The sequence below is a fragment of the Rhea americana genome, unplaced genomic scaffold (genome assembly GCF_003343005.1).
Source record: "Rhea americana isolate MKP2758 unplaced genomic scaffold, rheAme1 scaffold_4, whole genome shotgun sequence".
Taxonomy (NCBI): domain Eukaryota; kingdom Metazoa; phylum Chordata; class Aves; order Rheiformes; family Rheidae; genus Rhea; species Rhea americana.
Genome location: NW_028186534.1, coordinates 540,528 through 565,394, shown reverse-complemented (window position 1 = coordinate 565,394; position 24,867 = coordinate 540,528). Strand labels below are relative to the sequence as shown.

The window sequence follows — 24,867 nt, the reverse complement described above, 5'->3', positions numbered from 1 at the left end:
GGGCGCCCCCCGCGAGCTGCCTCAGCTGCAGACCGCTGTGTTTGTTTATCTGACTATTTATTTCTTTATTTAAATTACCTGCTGCTTTATCCCGCGTCTGAACGTTGCTCTTTGCAGAGTTCTGGGGTGACATCGCCAAGGAGTTTTACTGGAAGACCCAGCACACGGGGCCGTTCCTGAGGTACAACTTCGACGTGACGAAGGGGAAGATCTTCACTGAATGGATGAAGGGGGCAAAGACCAACATCTGCTACAACCTGTTGGACAGGAACATCAACGAGAAGAAGCTTGGGGACAAAATTGCTTTTTACTGGTAAAGTCCTGCTTTTATTATAATGTAGACGGTGTGTAAATGTACTGCCCGAGGGTGTAAACGATGCTGATTTCTGCTGAGGTGAAGTAAAGCACAGTAAAACCTGGGAGGCTTTAACCTTTTCGTAGGTGCAGCAGGTGTTTGCCTGCCGCGAAGGAGCCGCGTAACTGAGCTTCTTCGCCAGCCTTGGGATGCTCTCAGGCAGCACGGCAGGGCAGCACGGATCTCCCGACTTCTAGCTCCACCTGTGTCACTGCGCCCACTAAAGCTGAGAGCCGTCGTGCCGCTTTCCAGGCGTTGTTTAGGCAGGTGCCACAGTACCCTTGTGAGATAGGTAGGGGTGTGTATTGGGGAAATGGGATTGGGAGCAAGTAACATCTAAAATCAAAAAGTGAATTAAAGCCAGACCTCTCGTTTGCACTCCTGTGACAGAAAGGTACTAAAATCTGAAATTATGTATTGATTTCTTGCTTTTGAGCTTATATAGCTTTGTGAAACTCTCTAGAAAGCTGACTTCTCTGACATTACCTTCAGGTACCTTCAATTAACTTCCAGCCTTATCTTGAATTTGTTTGTTTGCCTGTTTGTTTTCAGAGTAGTTACCAGTCTGAAGTTACATGCAGCTGAAGCTTTCGTATTGATGTAAAGTGAGCTTCACTAGGGATTTCTGAAATCCACAACTAATGCTCTCCTGCACATCTGGCTCAGCTGCACCTTGCTTCTGCTCCCTGAGTTGAGGGCGCTGCCTTGTTCACTCTCATTCTCCTGCTTCACTCAACTGTCATGCATTTATCTTGCATCTGTGTTCCCATGACTGTATGTGGCAGTACAGAAGCAAAGCAAAACGCATGCAGCTTGCTAAGGTGCAGTTCTAGCTTAGGTTATTGTGATTCCCTTCAGAGGAGCAGCTGTATAAATCTTAACTGTCACTGCAATAAAAAAAAATACTTAGGCTTTTTAATGATGAACAACTGTGCTGCTTTAAATAAATTGGTGCAGTCARAGAGTCCCCTCCCAAGTCACTGGCATAAAGGTGACTTGTGGCCAGCACCCTGCACAGAGGAGCACATTTATGGCAGTTTAATTCTCTCCATAGTTGCATAATTGGGGTCTCATAGCTGAGTTTTCAGCTGTGCACCTATTACTTCAGCAGAAGAATTGCCACCTAACAAATAATCATATTGACTAGCTTGTGCAGTTGAAATGATGGAAAATGATACCTCTCTACCAGCCAGCTACGTTCTCCAACTCACTCGGATGTAAAATGACTTCAGCTTCTGAATGAAAACTCCTTTGTAAACTCATTCAGGTAAAGGTGTGTCGACAACAAACAAAAGCCATTTGGCAGGCTCCTGGGCTGCCAGGGCTGGAAGCTGTGTTGGGATTTACAAAGGGTGGGTGCTCATCATTGCCTCATCGTTCTTCTGCATCAACACCTGTGTGTGACAGATAGACAGCAGCCTACAGCTTTAATTTGGCCTTAGTAAAGGCCAAAAGTAAAGTTCTCACTAGTTATTTTGGCAGGTTTAGTGGGGATGTTGTGACGCTACGGAGTACTCGCAGCGGATATTAAAAAGGTGTGTGTCAGTCTTGGTGTCTGTGGAGCTAAAAAGTAAGCTCCCTTTGCCCTTAGCAGGCAGTTTCTGCGGACATAGTTTTGGGGTAAATACTCCTTGCATGTTTCATTGCAAATGATTGATTCAGAAGTGGGCATTGAGGCTGTCTGAAGCTTAGTTGTGATACCTTTTTCCAGTAACAAAACAGTGTCTTAGCCTTGTTGTTGCACATTTGTGCAAAACACTTCATTGAGCAAGCCCAGTTTTCTAAAACCCTTGAAACTTGTAATACTTATGAAGGGCCAAAAAAGAAACGAGAGCCTCCAAAAGCCAAAGAGAATTCCTAGAGGGTGGAAAAATATAAATATCTTGGCAAATTTCTTTATTTTAGGAATGTTTATACATATGGAGAGTTGGTTGGGAAGAGAGCTGAGATTATACTGAGGTACCAGTGACTAATCAATTGTGTGAGAGCTCTGAAAAAACAAGGTCATGGCCTTTGCTTTCTGAGAGGAGGAATTGGGGAAAAGCGAATAGTATTTCCAGGCATTGCAGAGCCTAAGAAGTGTATCCTGACGAAAATTAGAGTTACTGTGTTGTCTGTGGTTGCCTGAAGTTTTGCCTAGGAGCTAGTGGTTCATCGGAATCTGTTCTTGCCAAGCTGCTCTGAAAATTCCTGCAATGAAGCTAGTCATCTTGTATTGCAAAAACTGGCTGGGCTCAAAAGGTCTGAACCTGGGGGTGTGCCTCAGGTTGCGGGCCCATTGGGGCTCTGAGCAATGCTCTGATCAGATGCGCTGGCAAGCTCTGCGACCTACCCGTGGGGGATTGCTCCTTCAGCTCGAAGGGCAGTCTGTGGGATCGCTTCACACTGCATAACTGGTACGTAGGTGACGTTTACCATCACGGTATCATGTCCTGAGTGCTATTAGGACTGTGTAGTTCAGAACTACTCCACTGAGTCGGTAGGAAATACTTGCAGTTCCTCTGTTGCCTGTTTTGCTATGATAGCTCTTGGTGCTCGTGAACGTTGTAAGTATTTCTGTCCCKGCTGCTTTTGATTCCTCTTTCTGTGTTTGGTGTTGCTGATGTGGCCTAAAATGTAACGGAAGAGCCAGGAAATGTTTCAGATAAAGTGCTTGTCTTAAAAGTGAAATCTCTTTCATATCTGTGCGGGAAGACTGAAGTTAATGCTGTGGTAAATACCTGCCTGAGCTGTCATGGACCTTGCAGGCATAACACACTGGGCACACCAGCGGAGACCCTGAGGGTGCTTGCATGAGACTTGAACTAGTCCTGAAGACTTTTTTCCTGTGGTTGTTGCTAGCACTAACTAAAGTTAGCGAATAGTAGGCTTTCAGCATGCTATAAGCTCAGCTCTGTTGCATAGGCAAACTCTTAGTYGTGTGCTGAAATGCCTGTTAATAATCCAGGGTAAGTGTTTGACTGGTCAGCTTCTGGGGGTAAAAATATAACCAGATGGKAATTCAGGAAACAAGACAGTTATTACAAAACTCTCCCATATTCTCCATAATTAGATCCTTGTTTTTAAAGGTACTTTGACGAAAGATATTCCATTTCTTGATGTGTGTCTAGCAGAAGTGCTAATTGGTGAACTTCATTTCTCAAACCAGTTAGCCCATTTGTCGTACTGGTAGCTGCCCTGGGGGGACCTAGAGGCAGAATTTGGCACACTGTGGTTTCACCTCCCTTGAGGCCTAGCTGCACGGGCTTAGCAGAGTGTTGCTGGCTTCTGCCGGCTTCGGAAGAGCATATCAGTTTTCTACTTCTGTGTGTTTGCATGTGAAGTAACATATTCAGAAAGGAGAAGCAAAGATAAAGGCTGCCAGAAATTACTGCAGCTTTGTTTAAACAGAAGAGTAACAGCCACTTGTTCCAATTCTGGATCTGGAATAAACATGACATGCAATGATAAAATGTATTTTTTTTTTTAATCTAATAAAGGATTTAGAAGCTTGTAGCTGTAAGATTTCTTCAGGTAAATCATTCTGTAAGAAAGAAAGTGAAAGAGCATTGTTTTTTAAACAATCAACTGAAAAGCAAAGCACTACTCCGTGACTGCCACTAGAGGTTTTTAGCAGGAAACTAGAAATAAGTTTTTCTGACTTCTAGGGAGGATACAGATTTACCTTTGCACCTCAGCATTCCTCAGAGTCCAAATGCCCATTCAGTCTGAGCACATGCCTGCAACAGAAAAGTAGAAAATATTACACGTGCTACTTCCTGAGGCCGCTACAGGCAGACGGTAGGTGTTGAACCCATTGCTGTTCTTATCAGAGTGGCAGCCACAGCTCAATCTGGAATGCTTTATTCTGGGATGTGTCGTCTCAGAGTTGAAATGAAGCCAGATGCCGGCTGTGTTACGGTTGAATTTCTGCTGTCAGAGTCTGGACCTTTTCTGTTTGCAGAAATACTCTTGCCTTAAACTGCTGAGAACAGTTGAAGTGTTTGACCTCCAGAATCTAGATCAGCAGTGTGCTTTTATCTTTAGATACCTTTACAGATATCAGTCTTCCATTACTATCCCATAGATAGCACTGACAGTGGTGGCTGTTAACATCAAGATTTTTGGAAGAGTTTAATCATAACCAGCTTCTACACTATGCAGTGATGCAGCCTCTTTTAGTGCTGTTTTTCTAGTAGTGAAAGAACATCCCTAAATCACACAAMTTCTTTAGAAGAAAGAAATTCCACCGGTGGGAGGGTTGCATTTACTAAGGCACTCGCTGATGCACATTTCCATGCATGTGTTTGCGAGCTGGTGAGAGCAGCCAAAGCTACTGGGCAGGTGCTACCAAAGAGCCCAATGCTGTTCCCCAGTTACTACTCTGAAGAACTTACTTAAAAGAAGGTAATTCCAGTAAGCTTTATAGCAAGAAGAAACATTTCTCATGGAAAACTTACCACATGTTTCATCAGTGTTTACAGCGCTACCCATGCTCAGCATAGTTCCCTTCTGCTGATGGGAATTCCGATTTGGAAAGGGAGTGATCTCTCACTCCTGCAAATCTGAGGGGTTTTCTAGAGTATGTCCCCAGTGATCCATGCAGCTTCCCCATGGTTTGGCTTGGTGCATCGTCCAGTTAACTGCATGCTTTGGAACAGTGTTTGTCCTACCTTTAAAAGAGAACATTTCTGCTTTGCAGAGCTGCCTTTTGGTTCTGAGCTGCTTGGCTACTGCAACAGTGGGAATGGCAGGAGCATTAATAAAAACCTGGTATTAAGGTGAGGAGGGAAGAAGATAGCTGTAGTAGCTCAGACATATCCAGGCCTTGAAGAGGGATGTGTTTGCCTAATTTCTTTGGTGAAATTCTTTCTGCCTCTCTGAAAAGAAGCAAGGTGGGAAGTGAGAACATCCTGAAGAGTTCCCCTAAACTGACTGAAGAATCTTGAAGGAAAGTCTGGAAGAACTCCTAATATTTACTGGTATAGCCTAGGCACATAATGCAAACAGCCACGGGCACCAGCTGGTGATATCAGAGAAATACTAAGAAATTCAGCAAAAGCAGTAGTATGTTTTTATTTTCAGCCCCATGCCTCAGAGAAAAGATGTGTAAGTGAAGACATAGAAGGCAGCATGTGTGCTGTCAGTAACTGCTGAGAACTGGAACATACAGGAACTGGTGAAGAGCTTGAGGATTAGCCATGGAAAGGCCAACCAAATTCATTTAAAGAGAGATGTAAGGAGGTAATGCTGTATCTAGCACCACCTGCTGAATGCTAAGGCAACATTCTGTCCACTAAAGGAAGCGGTATCAGTTTGGCTCACCAGTGTCCACCTGAGCTTGGTCAGTAGGTTTGTTATGTAGCTCTGGGAGGTTTTCTCCAGTTCCCGAAGCTCTAACGTATCTCAAAACATCTGATCCCAGCCTGAAAGGTACTGCAGGGCTTGCACAAAACCTCTTCCCAAAGCTTTGCTCTCAGGTGCTGCTGGTTAGGAGATGAATGCAGTATGGTTAGTGCTGTGGCAGTAGCATAGACAGTGCTGGGTGCTTATATGTAAGTGCAAAGTAGGACTAAAGGGATTTGTAGTTTGTTCTCAGGTGTAGCTCCCTGGCTTTTCTTCATCAGTAAATGGAGTCTCAGTCTTTAGCTAGGGACTGTTTAGAGCAAGGCCATGCTGGACTGAGARTGAACCAGTCTTATTTAATCACACTGATTGCTCTACTGTGGGAACCATTGCAGATGGGATAAGGGGAAGGGGCTGCCTTGGGGCAGCATGGTGGTACCTGCTGAGGGTTTAGAGATGCTTGGCCTGGCCTAGGGGATGGCCCAGAAGACACAGTGGTCATGGCCTGGAGCTTGTTTGCACGSACTGTGTATGTATGTATGTGTGTGCATGTTTGCTGAGATCTGACATCCAACGGTTTTCTCCTGTCATATCTTGAGGTTGATCTGTCCTGAGTGTGTTTGTGTTAACAGGCTTTTGCTCAGTGTTCTGTCTCCATCATTCTCTGATTTCCAGTGAAATCTCCATGACTGTGCCAATAAATAAAGGGCTTTGCCCAAGGGAAGAACTAAACAGGTGAGACCAGCAAAATACCTTCTTCAGGCTCATACCATTCCRTGCAGGTGCACTGGGGCTGCTTAGCTGGATGCTGTGAGTCAGTGTTTTAAGTGTCCTGTCACATTAGGAGCCATTCAGACAGCTGGCAGGCATGTAGTCACTTGAAATTGTTTTTCTTTTCTGAAGGTTGACTTGAAAACAGAGCTTGATTCGTCACTGTCAGGTATGTGTGTGATTCCTAGGGAGATGCCAGGAAGGATGGCATGATGTTTCCGGGACTCTAGGCCCCATTCTTTGTCCTGCAGAGCCTTTTTGGTCTTGGGGTATGCTCCAGCTRACTGTTGGGCCAGGAGGACAAGTGGGAAGCTAGCTGCGACCATTACTGGTCCCACTGTGTTGTATTGAGTGAATGGAGGAGGCTAATGGAACAGCAGTTCATGGCAGCCGTTCTCAGGCTGCAGCAACAGTACCAGCTTGAGGGGCCTGGGCCACCCTCTGCATGGGGCGGATGTCCTGCCTGCAAAGCTCTTGCTGCTGTTTGGCCCTTCTTTGCAACACAGGAGRAGGGCAAGTATTGAAGGATGGTGTCTGCTTGAATACACGTTGCCCATGGTCTCCTTAGTCTTGTCTGTTGTGATGTATTCCAGTACTCATGCCTCTGTTGGAGGACATTCAGCATATTGAAGATCTGTGCTGAAAGTAGCTTTTTTGGAACTCAGACAACCTGTAAACCTGCTCTCTACAGGCAAAATGGGCCTTTTCCCCATCTCACGATCCCTTCTAACAATTCCTGAGCCAAAATCTGCAAAGGAGGTGAGCCCTCAGCAGCACTTAGGTGATTGCTCCCAAGCTGAGCTGTAAGGAGAGCAGCAGTACAAAGAAGCCCTCCAGCTTGAGCACACRTACCAGCAGCGGCACAGAGTCAGGGAAGTAGCTTTCATTCGAGTTGTGTCAGAGCTGTTTGTTCCTGGCATTTTGCTCTGAAGCCCTTGGTAGCGGTTGCTGGCAGGGAAATAATATCTGTCTATATATATACAAGGGAATAGCCAGGAAGTATTTGACCAAATAAATAAGCTGATTGGCAATAGAAGAGTCCAAGATTAGATGGCGTCCACRGAAGATTAGATGGCATCCACGGTAGGAACTTGAATGTGAAATTGCAGAACTGCGGCCAGGGCATGCAATGTGCTGTTGCAAAGGGCCGCTGTGCCAAGGGCTGGGAGGTTGCCAACCTGCCTTCAACTGCAGAGAGGGCTATAGAGAGGTCCTGGGAACTATGGACCGGTGAATCTGACTTGCATCCATAGTGGGTCCTGTGGTAAGAAATAAGGTCACTGTGTGCATAGAGCAGCGCAGCCTGGGGGGACAGAGTCAGCAGAGCTGCTGGAAGGGGAGATCCTGCCTCACAGACCTGCTAGAGCTACATGAGGGGAACAGTAAGCCCACAGATACAACTGTTTTCAGACAGATGTGGATGAGGTTTTCCATGAAAAGTTATCAAAAATTTACTACCAAAGCTGGAGAGAGTGCCTGGTGCTTCAGGACACGTACCACGTCTATGGCTGTGACCGTCTTCCTCTTGGTGCGCTCCGTGTAGGTGATGGCATCACGAATCTCTGGGAAGATMTTCAGCAAATTACGTTCTTCAGGAATGGAAATGGTCTTTTTATGAATCTGTTAAAGCYTCACTCTTTGCTTCCTCTCTTGTAATAGTAATTTCTCAGGATAAGCTGCAGGTTGCCTAGGGATCAGTGTTGAGACTAGTGTCCGGACTGCCAAAAGTGCTCAGCTAGCATGCCCCCATAAACATCTGCTGCTGTTGGGGATAAAACACTGGACCCTGGTTCTGACCCAGAGCAGGGTATTTCTTTTTGTTCTAGTCTAAGAGGCTGGTGGCTGAGCTGCTGTGAAATCCCATTCCTGAAGTGTAATACCTTTAGTGTAAGTGAAACCTGTATTTTCTTGTTCAACATGTTCTTACTTGGAATTTCTTCCTCATGCTGCTCACTGGACTGACAGAGGGCTTGGCTCTGTTGGTTCARCACAGGGGATATGATATGTTTTCATGAATCACTTCTTGCACCACTGTCTTAAAAGGTTGGCTTATACCCTTTACAAAGCCTTCTTTCTCCATGCTTCTGTGGGCATAGTTGCACAAAACCGCCTGGGAGAGGACAGGTGTGTGTGTGTATGAGCACACATAGTAGCTTCTGGATTTTCTCGTAGCCTTTGAAATTCGCTCTTGTAGTTATATTTTGTAACATTGGCATAGATTACAGGCATCTCAGTATAATTTTGGGAATAGTTTGCTTACCGCTCGCAGGGGCTTTGTGATTATGCAGTGGTTGCGTATGGGGAAGATTGGCAGGAGAGGTGAAACTGCAGGTCAATAAACATAGTTTATGGATAAAGAGGATGGCAAACTTTTGTGCAGATTAAGGATATGCCCTTCTCTACGGAGGATCCAAGCCTTCAGTTTTCTCTTCTGACTAGAAAACCCAATTATTTTGTTTTAGCTWTGTGAATGGTTTGTATGTACTTCCCAAGCAACCTGGTGTGAAAGAAGCAGACATGGAGAAGGAATCGGGCCTGCAAGTGCATGAGACTTACTCCAGTGGGGAGTGGGGCTACGTTAGAGCCATTGCCTGTGTCTAGTGCAGAGTTTCAGTTCTGTATTTGCATTTCTGCATGTTGTTTGTTGAAAAGATAGCAGGCATTTTACAGTTTCGATGAGGTGAATGTTGAAATGGGGTGTGTTACAGAATCACGGATCTTGGCAGTCCTCTGTAAATTGACATTTTGTTGTAGACATTCAAAGCTGATTGTTTTGGCAGGTGTCAACCTTCCTTTAGGGAAATGCCTCCAGGAGAATTGCTGGCCTTCTTATTTATTTATTTTTTTTTCATATCTGACCTACCCAATAGTTAAGCATGTTCTGCATTCTTGTTGCCATTCACTTTCTTTTAAGATATTTCTAATACGGAATGAGATGACAGTTCAGCAAATGACATCTGGCCATCATCTCTGCAGGTCTCCAAGGCATGAASTTGAAAGGTCTACCAAAAATCTGATTAAAGGTTTAGTTTGCTGTCACAGGGTTGATGGATATTCTTTGAGCCTCCATCGAGATCACCTTGCATGGCATTCAGTGTTTGTGGAAAGTCTTGAAGAGTTGGCTGGATGCTCCGTGCAGAGATGCAGTATTCTCCAAAATGGGGCATTTACTATCTGCAGGCAGCTTTTTTGACTATTTTACTTATAAAARCTTCATCCAGGATTTTCTGTTTCATGGCCTGTTTGCAAAGTATTTAAACAAGGAGTCAGCTGTATCATACTTGAAGTAAGCTCTCCTCCCTTGAACTGGCAAAAGTAGTCTGTGCTTCTCTGACAGTATTATTTACGATAAACATCTAAGACATTTCATCCTATGTCAAATTGTCATACTCTGGTGCAATGTTCTATGGATTTAGCTTGCAAGATTAGAAGTGATGGCTGAGATTTCACTACACTAAGTTTATCCAATATATGGGTTTCTTGCATATGAGCTATGTTGAAATACTACATGATCCGTAGACATTATATTTATAAAAAAACAATAACTTAAATGGCATTTACTTCAGATAAAATAGGTAAAAGGCCATTATTTTTCTTTATTGGCTGTTTTTCTGTATTGTAAAATACTTCAGGAAGTAAGAGCATAATTAGAATTAGAATATATCCCYTCTATTTTATTGTTACAGAATATCAAACTAGTAAGAAAAACAGAAAAGCCATAGACGATGGACTAGCAGAATTCCCCTGGCTGATGCGTGTCAGCACTTAATGACTGTGACACAAGCACCAGGGTGATTTGCATGTGCTCTGTATTGCCTGTAAACTGTCTGTTTTGTTTTGTCAGGGAAATGCGAAAAAGCAGTAAGAAGACTTTCCTTGAAGCAGGGCTTAGAGACTGCTGTCAATTCTATGTGACTGCTGACAGTCCTGTGTTCTCAGTAGTTATACTTCTACTGAGCATTTCTGCTCTCAGCTGTAAACATAAGCACCACAAACCCCATCTCATCCTCTTCATTTGCTTGTTTATGTTGGCTGTTTAACCAACAGCAGTGTACGTTGTTAAGTGCTGATTCCTTTAGTGACATCTGAGCATCCTACAGTCTAGAAAAAGGGGCTTGGAGCAAATTTTGGGGCATAGCCTGCCAAATGAGTGGGAAGATTGGAGGGAATTCTAGAAGGTCATTAAATACAGCAGTGATTTTTGGACAGTGTCCACCTCTAGTTGGGTTCTGTGCTGTAGGCATGGCTCAGAGAACAGTGCTGTGAACAGTGGTTGAACAGCAAAAAACCAAAAAYAAACTGGGTACTGGGGCTGGACGTGGCACATCATACTGCACAGAGCACAGGGTAGGACGATGTGGTTCTGTACCCAGCTCTGACTATGCACAAGTAAGTTCCTGCCTCTGCAGTTTGGCTTTTCAGCCATTGAGTGAAAAACAGGGATGCTGGCCTCCTTAAAGTGCTTTGAGATTCACCAAAGGAGGAATTGGGAGACCAGACTTCCACCATCATCTTCAATAGCTTTACGAATTCTTGTCCATGATGTTTTCCTCTTCCCTGGGCCTGGCCCCTGCTTTGGTGCACTGTTCAGAAGGCTTTCAAGTTTGACAGCAAGCAGCCTGCTTTGCTCGTACGTGGGCACAACGCCCAGGGCACTGTTTGCTGGTCTGGTTTGGGTTTCTTTGCAGCAATGAGAACTTGTTCATTCCAGGTACATGGTCTGGCTCAAACAGAGACAGACCTGAGCGCTTCGTTAGGTCCTACTTGTGTGTATGGGAGTAATGGAGAGGGAAGTCATAAGCTGATTTGAGTTGCTGCAGAAGAGCAGGGCTCCGAGTTAACTGTACTGGTTTAGAAGGTGATGTTCCTAAAGTGATTCTTCTTTTGCTCTGGCTTCCCGTTGCTTGGTTTACATCAGCAGTTTTCTCTCAAAGTACTCCCAAATATTTCTAAATGTACTGGTAATCCCTTTTTTTGCGAGCCCCTCTGAGGCTAAGCTCTGTTGTTATGCAACTTTCTCTTCTTACTTGATCTGTGTCATGATGAAATAGGGTTTGAGCAGGGCAGCCGGGAATGCAGAGGGTGATGTTTCTGGCAAAATCTTTTCACTCTTCCCAGAGCTCCTTTGGTTATTTGCTGCCCTGTGTTGTGGAGATGGGAGATTAGGAACTTAGGTGGCGGTAAGCAAAGGCTATTGCAAAATGTTCTCATGAAGGTTTTTCACCTATTTTAGCCCTGTTAGCTTTCTCCTGGAGTTATCTGTGCAGAACTCTTGCTGCAAAATGCGTCCACTCTGGGCAGCCTGTGTATGAGSGCTTCCATATTGAACAATCCGTGTGCCAGCAAATACATACACTTTTTTTCAATAAAGTGGCATCTTTTGCTGAGTATTTTTTTACAGCTGGTCCCTCCAGACTTCACATTTCAGCCTAAATCTGTTCCTTCAAGGACAGATTTTAAAGGTGCTTTCTACTCAAATGCCCTTTTGGTGTCAGATTCAGATGGCATAAGCAAGACCAGGTGTGGAGGGAGAAGGTTTTTTTTTCTTTTTTCTTTTTTCTTTTTTTTTTCTTTTTTTCCCAGCAGCTGTAGTTACCAAACCTGCAAGCTGTCTCCACCCAAATCCGTCTTCAGGCTGCCTCATCTGAGAATAACAGAGGCCAAACGGTGCTGGAGAGCTGTGAGCTGTGTTAGCTGAGCACGCAGCCGGCGGGTGTTTGTGCAGGTGCCTAAGAGGCCTCAGGCTTTTATTACCCACATGGCAGGCGCGTGAACCCGCTCTGCAGATAGAAGGAGCTTGGCCCAGCTGAGCTCTGCCTGGCATTTCGGTCGCTCCTGCTCTGGACGCCGGCCGGAGCAGAAAGCCCCTGGGCTGGCCCGCCACCCGCGGCGACCTTGCACAGGTGCAGGGAGCACTCTGGCACCCAGCGCGGAGGGTGCTCGGCCCGCTGCAGGCGGAGGGCTCCTGCCGGCTCCGCGTATCCGTGCTCTGGGGACAAGCTGCTGGAGGAGCAGGGGCTGCTGACTCCATCCTGCACCTCTCGGGCRCTGGCGTGGGCCCAGGCTTGGAAGGGGCTGAGGGCCCTGACTGCGTTTTATTTTGGATGGCACCTGCAACACTTAGGAGTCTGATTTTCCCCACGGTCCTGGTGGCTGCTCTACAGCTGCCCCTGAGGCTTTTCACAGCTCTCCACTGTGCAAGTTCTCCCCGTTATGTTGCTTACCTTAATCATCATCTGGGAAGGGACCCTTTAGCTCTTCCCCTGCGTGTTTCAGACTGGGAGCCTCTGTTTTCTTATGGGCTCTTTCTGCTGGCTCAAATGCAGAGTCTTTTCCCTGCATTAAACACTGCTGCTTCCTGGGCTGCCRTGGCTTCTCTGCTCATAAACCCGATGGCTTTCGGGTTGTTTGCTGTACTCCAAAAGCTCACCCATCTCGTCCCCAAGGAGACCGGCMGCTGCAGCTGCTGGGAGCGTCCCTGGGGCGTTTGCTTTGAGTTCAGCGCTGGGGGGGACTTTGGAGCCAGGCTCAGCCACCTTTCTATTGCTCTCTCCTCTTGCAGCCGGCTGTAAGGAGAGAAAAGAGGAGCTCTAGCAGTCTCCCTGCTGCACTCTGCTTGGTCCCAACASCCAGTTACCCTATGTGACTGACAGCTGTCAATCAAGGAAAGCTGGGAGACAGCCCTGCCGGGGAATGCTGGTACAGAGAAGCTTGTTAAATTTGGGTCAGTGCTTTTATCTGAGAGCAGTATGGTCGCAGGAGCTTAGAGGAGGAGGCTGAGCGATCTTCATTCAGTCCCTATCTTCCTCAGTGGGAGCGATCATAGGGGTCAGATAGTCTTTGGCTTTGTGCTGTAGGTTGTTCGCTTTGGTTTGTGTGATTTCTTTTTTCCCATTTAATATGCACTGATTTCCTGAGAATCTGAAGCTTCTCTTAGTACTATTACAACCCTTGTAAACAACAACTATCACTGACAATTACCCCGTAAACTGTAATTACCACTCATGCAACCTGTGTCTCCCGCACCTCTGCACAAGTGCTGAGAGTATTGCACAAGGAGGCTGTGTTCATCTGTTATTCAAACAGGTTATAATCTTTTTTTTTTCTCCTTCATTTTGGGGTCAGCTTGACCTGTTCAGTTTGGGTGCTCTGTGAAATGTTYATCTCCTTGGCCACTGAGCTGTAGTATTTTAAGAAGTTATTGCCTCTACCTACTTTTTATCGCGCAGTTGAGAAGTAGCAATTAAAACGGACTGAACTGGCTTGAATGGGCAACACCAAATAAAACCAGGGCTGGCCTGGTTACCAAGAGCAGAACAGTGCTCGGGGAGGAAGTCCTGTAGCCRGTTACAATGTTTGACAAAGCATGGTAACTTTTTAACCTGCTCTGGTGCAAATACCCAAGAGCACATCTGGCCACAGTTTTGCTCTTTCCCACCTTGCTTCTCCTCATCCTTCTTCCTCCTACCTCTTCCATCRCCAGGCTTTTCAGTGCTGCTTCACAAGGTCAACATGCAAGTTAATGCAGCTCTCAAGAAATGCGTGCCTGCTGCTACAACCCATTTTCCCTGCTGCACAGTGTACGKGTGACATTTAAATGTTTTGCTAGCCTATTTGGTCGCTCTTGCAGGGAGGTTTGACTTTGATTTAGCCTTTGCTGTGCATGCATCAAGTGAAACATGGCTTCAGCTCTACATCTCTAAGGTCAAAGGTCTCTGCTGAGCAGGCAGTGTATCTATGAACCTTGTCTAGTTTTTTTTTTTTTTTTCCACGGGTGTGGTAAATGTTCAGCTTTCCCGTCTGAAGTTTTCTTCCTCCCCTGCTCTTGTCGACTTCTCCCCATAGTTGTATCTTGCTAAGACACTGGTAGAGTCAGAGGAGGTCTGTGCTCTGAGTTTTGTGCGTGTCATGGCAGCTCTTTAGAACTGGGGAGGCCGTTATTTTGACTACTGGCAGTAGTAGTCATAAGTATTCTGCAGAGCCTGTTCCTCCGTTATTAAATTACGTGGGCTTTTGGTCTGTACAGAGCGTGGCACTCCCATCCTATACACCCTGGTGGTGGTGGTTCCTGAGGCTCTTTGGCTATCTGGTCCTAGTAGTGAATGGCTGAAGGCTGCAAAGAGAGTATCAACTTTGCATGATACTTGAATTTCTCAGCAAAGTATTGGATCTCAGAAGAAAATCTGCCTGTTCTCTCTCTGGCTTGAGTCCCTAGTGTTCGTTTGCGTGGAGGACTTGCATTTACATAGTTGGTGGGTGGTCATCTGAGATCATATGGTCACAAAACGCATTTCTCCAGCTGAGCATGCGTGCAAYGTAGAACATGTAAAACATGAGCTTCTCAAGTGCTAAAAAACTCAAATATATCTCCCTCATTGCTAGGAAATACTGTAAAATTTGGATTACCAATTGTTACGTGCCAGATTCAGTTCGAGGAAGATGAGAAAAATGTCAGGCCCAAACTGTGTTTCACCGCATATTTCATCAACAGTGTATCTGGGATGCTGGAGGAGCTGAAAATTGGTTTTTACCCTGAAAAGAAGGCTTGCTGCTAGAACAAAGATGACACACTAGCGGTCACAGCAATACGGCTGCCTATTTTCATCCGCAGTTCCTAAAAAAAATATACTTGAGTGTGTTTGGATTCCATGGGGCACATTGTAGGTATTAAAGTGAGTACTTTGGTAATGTTTTCATGTTCTTTCTCTTCCTCCTCACCCCAAATTGAATGCGGACAAGTCGCTTAGTGCCTGTGAGACATTCAGCTCCGGCAGCTCTCGCTTTTTCTCCGCTGTGCACTGAAGGATAGATGCCTCTCACAAAACTTTGCTTGCAGGGATTTGCAGGCTCATTTTTGAAGGACAGAGTTCTTTTCTTTGAACAGTGCTTGTGGGCATTCCTCCGAGTACCCTGTCTAAAATACTTTTTTTTTTTTTTTTTTAGTGTGCCAGAGAAGAGGGCAGAGTAATCTGAGTGCTATTGTAATCTGAGTTTAGCTGTGGGCGCTGCAAACTATTTTCAGACATAGAGAGACTTAAAACAATCGCTTGCTCTTGAGAGTGCTCAGAGGTGCTTGCAGCAAAGCTAGGCATCTTTTCTTTGAAAATATGGACATGAATCATTTTCCATTAAGGAAAAGATGTTAAAATCTGAATTCTTTGCTTTGAAGCCTGAGGTGTCATTTGTTGATGCTAGGGGAGTGCTTTTGGAGTCATGCAAATAAAGCTGTGAAAGGATTTTTAAAACTCTCTGAAAACCCTTGCAAGAGTTTTATCTTCCCTTTGGCTTTGCTTCCTGTTCTTCATTTTTCTGGCAGTGCCCTGTGCTCTCTGGCTTTATGGATGAGCCTGGGTGCATACCTTGCCTTGCATTTCCCTCCTGTTGCTAAGAGAGGATGAGGAGGATCTGGTGCATCGAGACCTGCTTCTTGCACCCTGCTCCTGGGAGAGCAGGGAGCAGAGTGGTGACTCTTGTCCGCATTGCTCAACCCCGGGCAGGTTTGTGCCCCTTGCAGGTACCGTGTGCGTGATCGCAACATGGCGAGACCCAGCAGAGCAAAGCAGCTCTCCCCAAAGCTGCCTGATGTTTCCTGAGCTGCTGCTGGGCGCCTGGCCGGGCCGCCTGGCCGCCGCGCGAGCGTGGGGTGAGCTCTCCCCATTGGCTCTCTCGCCATCCCACCATCGGCTCATTTTGCTGCAAGAGCCACAGCCCCAGCRTGAAGCAAATCAGCTCCCTCGGAGAGCTGTTTGCTGAGCAGGGCAGGGGCAGGCTCTGTTGCAATGTGGTACGGAGGCACTGATTAGAAATGCAGCCAATTAACGTTCAAGGCAGGGAGCCAAGCCGTCCTGGATAACTGCATTGCCAGCGGCTGGTGTCGGAGGATTCCCGACTCTAACGCACAAAGCRGAGCCTTCCTCTCCTTCCTCGGGAGGCATTACACTGCTGAGTTGATGGGCAAGCCTGATTTCACACTAACTGGATTAGCCTGGTGCCGGAGCAAACATGCTTTCAGTCGTGTCCTTGGTGAAGTCTGTGGCCAGGCAAAACAGCGCTTTACCTGCTGTGGCCYTCTGCAAACCCCACATGGCACAGCGCGGCGGAGGGCTGTCTGCGCGGCCGCCCGCCTCGCCTGGCGAGTCCGCCCTGCGGGACAGCCTGGGCGAGAGCCTGTCCTCCCAAAGCCTCCCTGCTTTAGCAAAGGCTGTAATCAGGTGCCCCTCTGAAGCAGGGGGGGAATCCCTCTTCCCGGCCCTGCTCAGCACGCACTGGGGGCCGGTGCCGGCTGCGGGTTGCCCAAGGCCTGCAGGTGAGGGCTTGGTGGGCCCTGCGGCACAGAGCGGTGCACGTGCTCCAGCTTACGTTTGGCAGCGTTAGAATTGTATTGTACAGTTGTATTGTACAATTGTATGACGAGGTACTTCTGAACCCAAGTTGGTTTGCACACACTAGCACAGAGATTTTCTTGGTTTAAATTCACTAGTTGGGAGGCCTGCGGTAAGGAACCCCCTTTAATGGTTTTGCATGTCATTTGGCTCAAAGTGGTGCTCTTAGTAGTGAGGGGAAAAGAGAAGAAGCTGGTGAGAGGCCAGGGCTGAACCTCCTGCCCTAAGTGCTAGTTCTCATTTTACCTGTTTCTTTCTCTTTGCATTTTTTTTCCCTCTCTTTGCACTTACAAGGGGCCAAACCTGCGTAAAGGGTGAAGCAGGGAATCACCTTTCAGGAGCCCTTGGTCAGAAGATACCAGCGCACATCAGCACAGATATCAGGGGACTGGCTACCTGACTGCCAGAAAGTGCCATGGAAACCAAAGTGTGAATAGGTATCAAAAAGGATGAGCCGAGTTTGTGAAGGGCAGATCCATCAGTGGGTTTTGAATGGGATGATGGAAGCGTAAGCCCCAGTCCTGCAGCCCCTGTCGCACAGGGCAGGGAGTGGACGGCGTGTATCGGTGGGCCTCCCGCAGCTCTTACCCTGTTTCCCGGAGGAGCGCGTTGGTCCTGTCATTGGGACACATAATGGCTGTTCCTGGGGAACTGCGTGAGAAATGAGGGTGTTCATCCGTGCATTTCTGTTTCAGAAGAGCTCTCCTTCTGTCTGTGCTCTGGCTGAAAGGGGGAGCAGTGGTTAGTTTTAGATGAAATTCAGTCAATATTTTTGTATGCTCTGGCCTATGAGATCTTTAAGATACGAGATTTCTGTTCCCAAGTTAAGGCAGAGTCTTGCTGCAGTCCTAAGGTGGGAGACTGCGTAGATGTACTACTGGCTTCTCCCCAGAAGTCRTGTAGTTTTTCATTTGGCTGCACATGCTCATGCAGACGCTTTTCTAGGAGGGCTATCAGCCGAGGATGATAGTCYCCGATTCTTTAATTGATCACTAATGTTTGTATGCTGGCTGCCTTGAGGAGAGAGTAGGGAATGTATATGCCGGGCACTGGAGACTGCTGCTCTGCCTAGTTGAAATCATAAATTCTCTTTGTTAATCATCTAATTCCTTGCAAGTCCCACTACATCTGTTTTTCTGCAATGGCTGAAGCATTGTATCACATTAAATCTGGCTGACTTTTACTTCAGTAGCACATTATTTCCCTGGGGATGTGCTGTTTCTCTTCCATCTCTGGGTGCAGCTCTTGGCTCTTCTCACCATCAGTGTGTGTCTAATGCCAGTGTCAAGGTCCCACTGAATTAGCACCTCACTTCCTGAAGCCCAGAGCTGGTTAGTGRAGGGCCACAGAGAGCGTGGCGCAAAGCAGGCATGACACTTACAAATGTACATGGGTATATTTATATATGACCTTGGAAAATAAGACAGCCCTTGGCATCCCATTCCAGTCCATCAGGCGGTAGGTATTTAAGGACTGGGTGTTGCTGCACAACAACATTGGCCAATATTTCATGCAAACTTATCTGCAGGCATAAGTGTATGTGAGCAAGGGTACCGTACCATAAATCCAAGTTTGCTCTTGAGTGTGTGCACCTTTAGTTCTGGTTCTCTTAGCCCCTTCTTGCTTCTCTTTTTGCTCCCTAAAAATACTACGTGCTTCCACTGCATGAAGTYGATTGTTTTCTGATGTAGTATGGAGATGGGGACTTTGGACTAAAATTTCCTGCTATTGGGGGAAGCTTAATCCAAGGTGGAGCTCTGCGTTCTGGTTATTCTTTGCTCATAAGAGCAGGTGAGGACACAAATGTTGTCCAACAACATTTGTCCATCTGAATATGCAGAGTCACTGTTACCTTGTAATGTTCTTATACTAACAGATATTACCTTGCTTTTTCAGGGAAGGGAATGAGCCTGGGGATTCTGCAAAAATCACATACAATGAGTTGCTGCACCAAGTCTGTCAGTTTGCCAATGTTCTCCGCAGCCAAGGTATGCAACTGGAGTTGTAGAAGTATTGTRGAGTTGGGATGAATTAGATCAGAGTTTTGGGACCACTTTTTGAACAGCAGCTAGTTTTTTGAATAATTCTGAGCAAAATGCTTCACTTCTGTTACACTTCCATAGTTGTAAAGCGGGGTAGATGCAGATTTCCTCTGTAAAGCACTTCTGCAGTTTCATATGTAGCTCCATCTGTGAAAGCTAGTCAATGCTGGCTGTGTATGCTGCACAGGAACCTGTGCTCAGGACTTCCTGCCCTAGGGTTTTCCAGGTTGCAGTGGTTACATTTCTGCTTCCCTCAGGGGCCCTGTCTGATCAGAACRTACAGTTTTATTGAAGTTTTCCGACAAGTTATCTTTTTCAAGCTGTAGAGATTGAAAGGCAGAGTGTCTGGACAACCTGGAACTCTCTGTCTGTTCATTTTTTTTGCGCTTCGATTATTGGCATGATACTCCTCACATTGCCAGGTGCCAGAGTGCTCCCAGTCTGTCTGCCTTGGTCAAGTGGGCATTGCTGGGAAACAGCAGTGGAAGTTCATGCCCTATGGACATGTGCTGTTGCCTGGATTGCTGAGATGTTATGCCTGAGGCTTGTTCAGCTCTAACTCCAGCTGAATCTTTATTGTGTACATGTAATTGTTGAAATAAAATCATTAGCATCTCCTTGTGTTTTTCATTATTGTTATAGAGCCTTGGGTACTAGCCACCTGAGGGGCAGATAACACTTGCATTCACATTTGTTTTGACAGGTTATTAGCATGGAAAAATGACATTTTCATTTTCCCTCAAAAGGTGTGAGGAAAGGAGACCGCATTTCCATCTACATGCCAATGATCCTGGAGCTGGTTGTAGCCATGCTTGCCTGTGCCAGAATCGGGGCTCTTCATTCCATTGTGGTAGGAACAAGCATTGCACATTGCTCTCAATGCTGAGCTATTGTCRGGGATAGCAGCTGTGTTATCGCAAGAGCCAGGGGGAGGAACTGGGAGAGCTGGAAAGGTGGGTGCTGACTATGAGATGGTTGGAAACTAAATTAAGGTGCTGCTTCCTAGCCTTCTTCTGTCTTCTTTCATTCTGTGGAATGATATTTCAGGGGTTTTGCTCTCTCTCACTGATAGCTCCCTATGGAGTCTCCATCTCCTTTAGCTCTCTCTATCCATGCCTAGTGCTATCAGTTGACTTGGATGAACTACATAGCTGCTGTTGTTTTCTATTCTGTTGCTTCCTCACTTGGTTATGCGATGTCCCTCAGTTTGCAGGTTTCTCGGCAGAGTCTCTCTGTGAGCGGATTCTTGACTGTGGCTGTTCACTGCTTGTTACAGCAGGTAAAACATGCTTCCAGGCACCCAACCCTGGGCTGTTACTCTTGGCTGTCTGAAAGATCTTTATTTTAAAAGCTGAATGAACTTGGATCTGGAGGAGGAAGGGGAAGTGTTTCAGCTGAGCTTCTGTAAAGCAGATAAACTGCTTGTAGCTGTGCTTGAGTACTATTTTCCACTTTGAATGTGCACTCAAGTATTTAAGCAACCCTCCCACTTTGTTCTGTAAAGCATGTTGTCACCAGCTGCTAATAACATGTTTCTCAAAGTGTCTCATCCATGTTTGTCTTCAAAATAAGCCAGATGTTTCCAAGATGCATCGTTTACTGGGCAGTCTGAATATGAGAATTCCCTCCCTCACCAATTTCAAGGAAATATTTGTATTGTAACTCTCGGCCTTGTAAAGCAAAGGATTGAGAAAGTGGTAATATTTGTGTGCAAGTCTAYTGCCTTTTCCCCAACTGTTTTCTGTGGTAGTGATGTAACTATTAATAGGGCCATGCTATGCAAAGGACTCATTAGACTTTGCAGTCTGTGTTCTGGCCATATCAGATTATTCCCCACAGAATATTCCCAAGAGACTCCTCGGGTCAAATTTGACCTCTTCCAAGGGAAGGAATTTCACCATTTCTCTTGGCATTTGCTTCTCTAGGCCAAAAGGGCTTATTAGGAAACCTTTCCCAGTGGCTGCCTGCCTACTTTCCCTCACTCTGGTCCATGAGTTCTCCTCGTGAAGCTGTGTTCTGTTTTTTCCAGTTGTCTCAGGCTGTCTCGCCTGAGGAGCCCTTCTAATATTTTCCTTGGGGTTTTACAGATGCCTTTTATCGAGGAGACAAGCTGATTAGCTTGAAGCAGATTGCAGATGAAGCTCTCCAGAAATGTAAAGACAAGTAAGTTCTGATCCTTCTGTAAGAAGATCATTTYTGCTGGAACTGACTCCTGCAAAAATGGAAATGGAAATTGTTTTAGGGTGACAGGCTCTGCAGCAGGTCAGACATGAGCTGCTGTGCACTCGTAAGCCTTTCCAAAGTAATATACACATGGATTCCCTCATCTGAAAAATATTTTCTTTAAACTTTTTTCTTGTCCCTTCTGACCTGAAGGCACACATGCTGGATGACAAGATTTGCTGGAGCCACCACACTTGTAGCAGCCTCTCTGCAATGACCCATGGCAGTTCTCCCAGCGCCTGCAGCAGCAGCTTTGCAGTGGGAGGGAATAACACACCTCTGTGCAAGCTGCRGCACCAGTGCCGTGGTACATGTTAAGATGGAGCTTAAAATCTTTCCCACGAGTTGCTTGTTAGTGAGAAACAGATATATAAACCAGAAATGCTTCMAGTTTGGGAAACAGCTTTGTGTCAGGAACAGGCACTTCAGTTGAAATGCACCAGCATGTGCACGAGGAGATCGGTGCCTAGTTCGGTACAGGTATATGAATAAGAATATTCATAAGAATAAGAAGATTCTTTTAAGAATCTTCACTGAGATACTGGTAAACCATAAGGAGACGAGATTTTATCATCGTGTCTTACAGAAAGGGATGATGACATTAAAGTGACTTCACTAGGCTTACACACAAAGCCATGGGTACCCATAGGACCACATCTGGATCCTTATGCTTCCATTCCTGAATTGTGTCCTCCAGTTGCTCTAGCTTCTGTATGGATAAAGAGAAACAGATCATAACAGTGGGTAATCTTCAGGGGAAAACCAGACAGATACTTGTCAGGATTTTTTTGTAACCTTTTGAGCAGCAGGCAAAGTATTTTTTTGGTTTGGTAAGGTAGAATAAAAGCAGAAGATTCAAAGACAGGCATTGCTGACGTTCAGAAATGTAACCTAGACTTTTGCATTCAAATTTCCAAGTAACAGYGGAGGCTTTAAGATGTTCCCCAGAGTCAGAAGCCTCATTAATGAACGTTCATTATATTACAGATCAGATAGTGAGTAAACGCTCACTTGGGGTTCTTATCAGCATTAGTACAGAGAAGACCTTGGGAGGGACATTTTTAGCTTTGTGTTTCAGATTTGCATCCAGTTTTTGACAGACATCYGCTGTTATCTAATTTTCTGCTCAAACATGAGCCTTGCAAATGATGAGAGAAAAATGTGTAGCTTATGTGAGACTGACTTTTTTTTATATAAGTTAGGTCACCCATGCAAATTTAGGGCAAATACTCTGCACATTAGAAATTCAGACTCTTTCAAAGCATTTTAAACTCAAGCTTCTGGGTTTGTAGAAGTAGTTATGTGTCAGGACGTAGGCTATCCTGGAGCTGGGAATTAAAGCTGATGGAAACAATGTGTTGGTACCCTGACTGGGTTGAAAGGAGATGTGATCATTTTGCTTATGTCGTATGTGTGCTCTATTAATCCCTAATTAACGGGAYGGAAAGCCATTGTTTTCCACATGTAGTTTGGCTTTGGAAGCCTTTCCTCTTTCTGAAGGTGGGTGGCTTGTCACTCCTCGAGATGGGAGCAGCCACCTGACATCTCATGGGTGCTGTGGGAGGTCTCCTTCCCACTCACAGACAGGCAGGCTTGGGATTTGTAAGGCATCTCCCAAAGAGAGGATTGTGAGAGACTCCTGTGGGGCACTTTCCTTCCTCCTTAGGGATTTTACCTCGTAAATCCCCRGTAGGCTGTGGACAGACCTCTCCTCTTTTCCAAGCTCTGTTCCTGTGCTGCACTGTTGCTAGGGCTCGTGTCCCTTGGCAATCCCGTTGTTGGCCTCAAGTCTGCATKGCCAAATCTGCAGGAGTGTGGAGTCTGAAGGGCCCCACGCAGAGATGTGGGGCTGATGTGAGCAGGGAGCCCGTACCGCTCGTGAGCGCAGCCTAAGCTGAAGATCTGCTTAGCAAGTTTATGTCACYTGTGAGACAAAGTACTGCTGGAGTGAGGGATGCTGGTCTTATAAGGCACTTTTTGTTGTATGCAAAGCCTGAGCAGTGTTTGAAAAGGGAATAGGACTATTGGGGAACTCCAGTAAGTGTCTGTTGGTGGAYGCACTGGAAAAATACACAGAGATGCCTCCTCTTGTGAGTGGCTGCATCTGGTGGCAGGAGTGCATGCGACATCCACAGCATCGTCTTGGTGCTAGGGATCTGCACCGTGGCAGGAACACTGATAGGAGCTGATGAGCCTGATGTCCCCACCCCCTGTCTGGGGGCTTTGGTGAGCCCCAATAGCTCTTTCCCCTACTGACAAGAGAAGTTACTAGAGTAAAGCTGGCAGAAGCTGGGGGATTGAGCAAGGTATGGGGGTGGCAAATGGGAGGTTTGGGGAGGGAAAGATGATAGAAGTACCTGTGGATTGTTGGGGTGGTGCTGTAAGGCCTCCTGCACAGCTGTGGTCAGACCTCATCTGGTGTGCAGCTGAGCTGCTTGGCTGTGGGGGAATCCAGCCTCTTCCCTCCACGAGCTGCAGCCAGAGCAGCTCCTTCTGGTGAGTTAATGGCACAGGCATGCAAGCAGCATTAGCTCTAGCTCAACAAATGCAGCTCAGCTGCCTCTTCTCTGCCTCCAGTGTATCTTGTAACACATGTGAGGGGCAGGCTTAGCCTGCTGTTATCTGAACAGCCTCATCTGACAGCTCTGTCCCCTCTACAGGGGCTCCCCTTTGAAAAAGTGCATTGTGGTCAAGCACCTGGGGAGGGAAGAATTAGCAGTGGATGGGACATGCAGCAAGTCTCCTCCTCTGAAAAGGCTCTGCCAGGATGTACAGGTATGTTCTTGGGGCTGATGGGAGGATGGTGTGGTTTTTGTATGGGTCTGAGCCCAGCAAATCAACCAATGTGAAACCACTGTAGTGCTTCCCTGGATGCTCCTGTTTTCTGACTTCTGTTACTGTTTCCTGCYGTCCCTGTTGTTGCATTGCAAGTGGTAAGAGAAAGGATTCCTATCTCTTCCCAAGATCCTCTCCCTGCTACTTCTTTTAAAACACTGTCACTAGCCGCCAGCCCACAGGACCCCTGAAAGCACAGCCGGGTATGTCTTCTAAAGGCTGGAAGCCCCTAGAACTAGGACTAGTTACATGTTTTCATCTGCCTAGTGAAGGATTTTTCCTTCTTATTCCATGTCTATCTTCACTGTTGTGCAAGGAGTGCACTGCAGCTGTGACAGTGGAAGTGGGAGGGAAAAAACAGGAGATTTCTACTTGTGGCCTGGATGCCACACAATCCCACAACATGATAATAGCTAATCATAAAATTGAAATCATGCAGCTACTATGTAGCTGACATTAGCAAGGCACAGTTTCTTGTTTTTATCTCTCAGGACTCTCCATCTGCTTCTGGACCAGCCAGTGTACATGCCAGTGCCCCCACCTGATAGAAAATGGCTATTTTCAGGCTGTTTACAGTCTCCAGCAGAAAGTCTGTGCTCTCTTTACTAGTGGAATTGGGTGCCATGATGGCTAGTGAGAGCCAGTGATGGCACACGTGCTCTCCATTGATTGAACTTGGACAGTTGCCCCGAGTCTCTGCAGAGAGGACTGAGCAGAGGGATGTTGGGGACCTCGCAGCAGTGTGTTGAGCTATTTCAGGTTCTGTGATGTGGCAAGCATAGGCTGGTGCTTGCCCAGAAATGGGTTTTATTCGGASAGTGCATTCAACTGAGCTTTGGGCTGTGCTTTCGAAAGGGATGGCCTGTGCATATCCCTGGAACAAGTGCAGCAGATTATGTGTCTTTGAGTTAGTTTTGCTTGTGCAGCTGTATTA

The 24,867-nt window shown here is 46.2% G+C and overlaps 1 protein-coding gene across 1 annotated transcript in view; it reads left to right on the top strand.

Moving 5' to 3' along the window:
• Nucleotides 1-104: 104 nt before the first annotated feature.
• ACSS2 (acyl-CoA synthetase short chain family member 2) overlaps nucleotides 105-24,867 on the top strand; it is a gene marked incomplete at its 5' end in the record, with an annotated part of 37,005 nt that continues 12,242 nt past the window's right edge. The window contains 6 exons of the mRNA XM_085314239.1: nucleotides 105-313; nucleotides 18,730-18,821; nucleotides 19,622-19,725; nucleotides 20,082-20,154; nucleotides 20,963-21,038; nucleotides 23,759-23,873. Of these exons, the coding sequence (XP_085170365.1) occupies nucleotides 105-313; nucleotides 18,730-18,821; nucleotides 19,622-19,725; nucleotides 20,082-20,154; nucleotides 20,963-21,038; nucleotides 23,759-23,873 (669 nt within the window). The remainder of the gene's footprint in view (nucleotides 314-18,729; nucleotides 18,822-19,621; nucleotides 19,726-20,081; nucleotides 20,155-20,962; nucleotides 21,039-23,758; nucleotides 23,874-24,867) is intronic.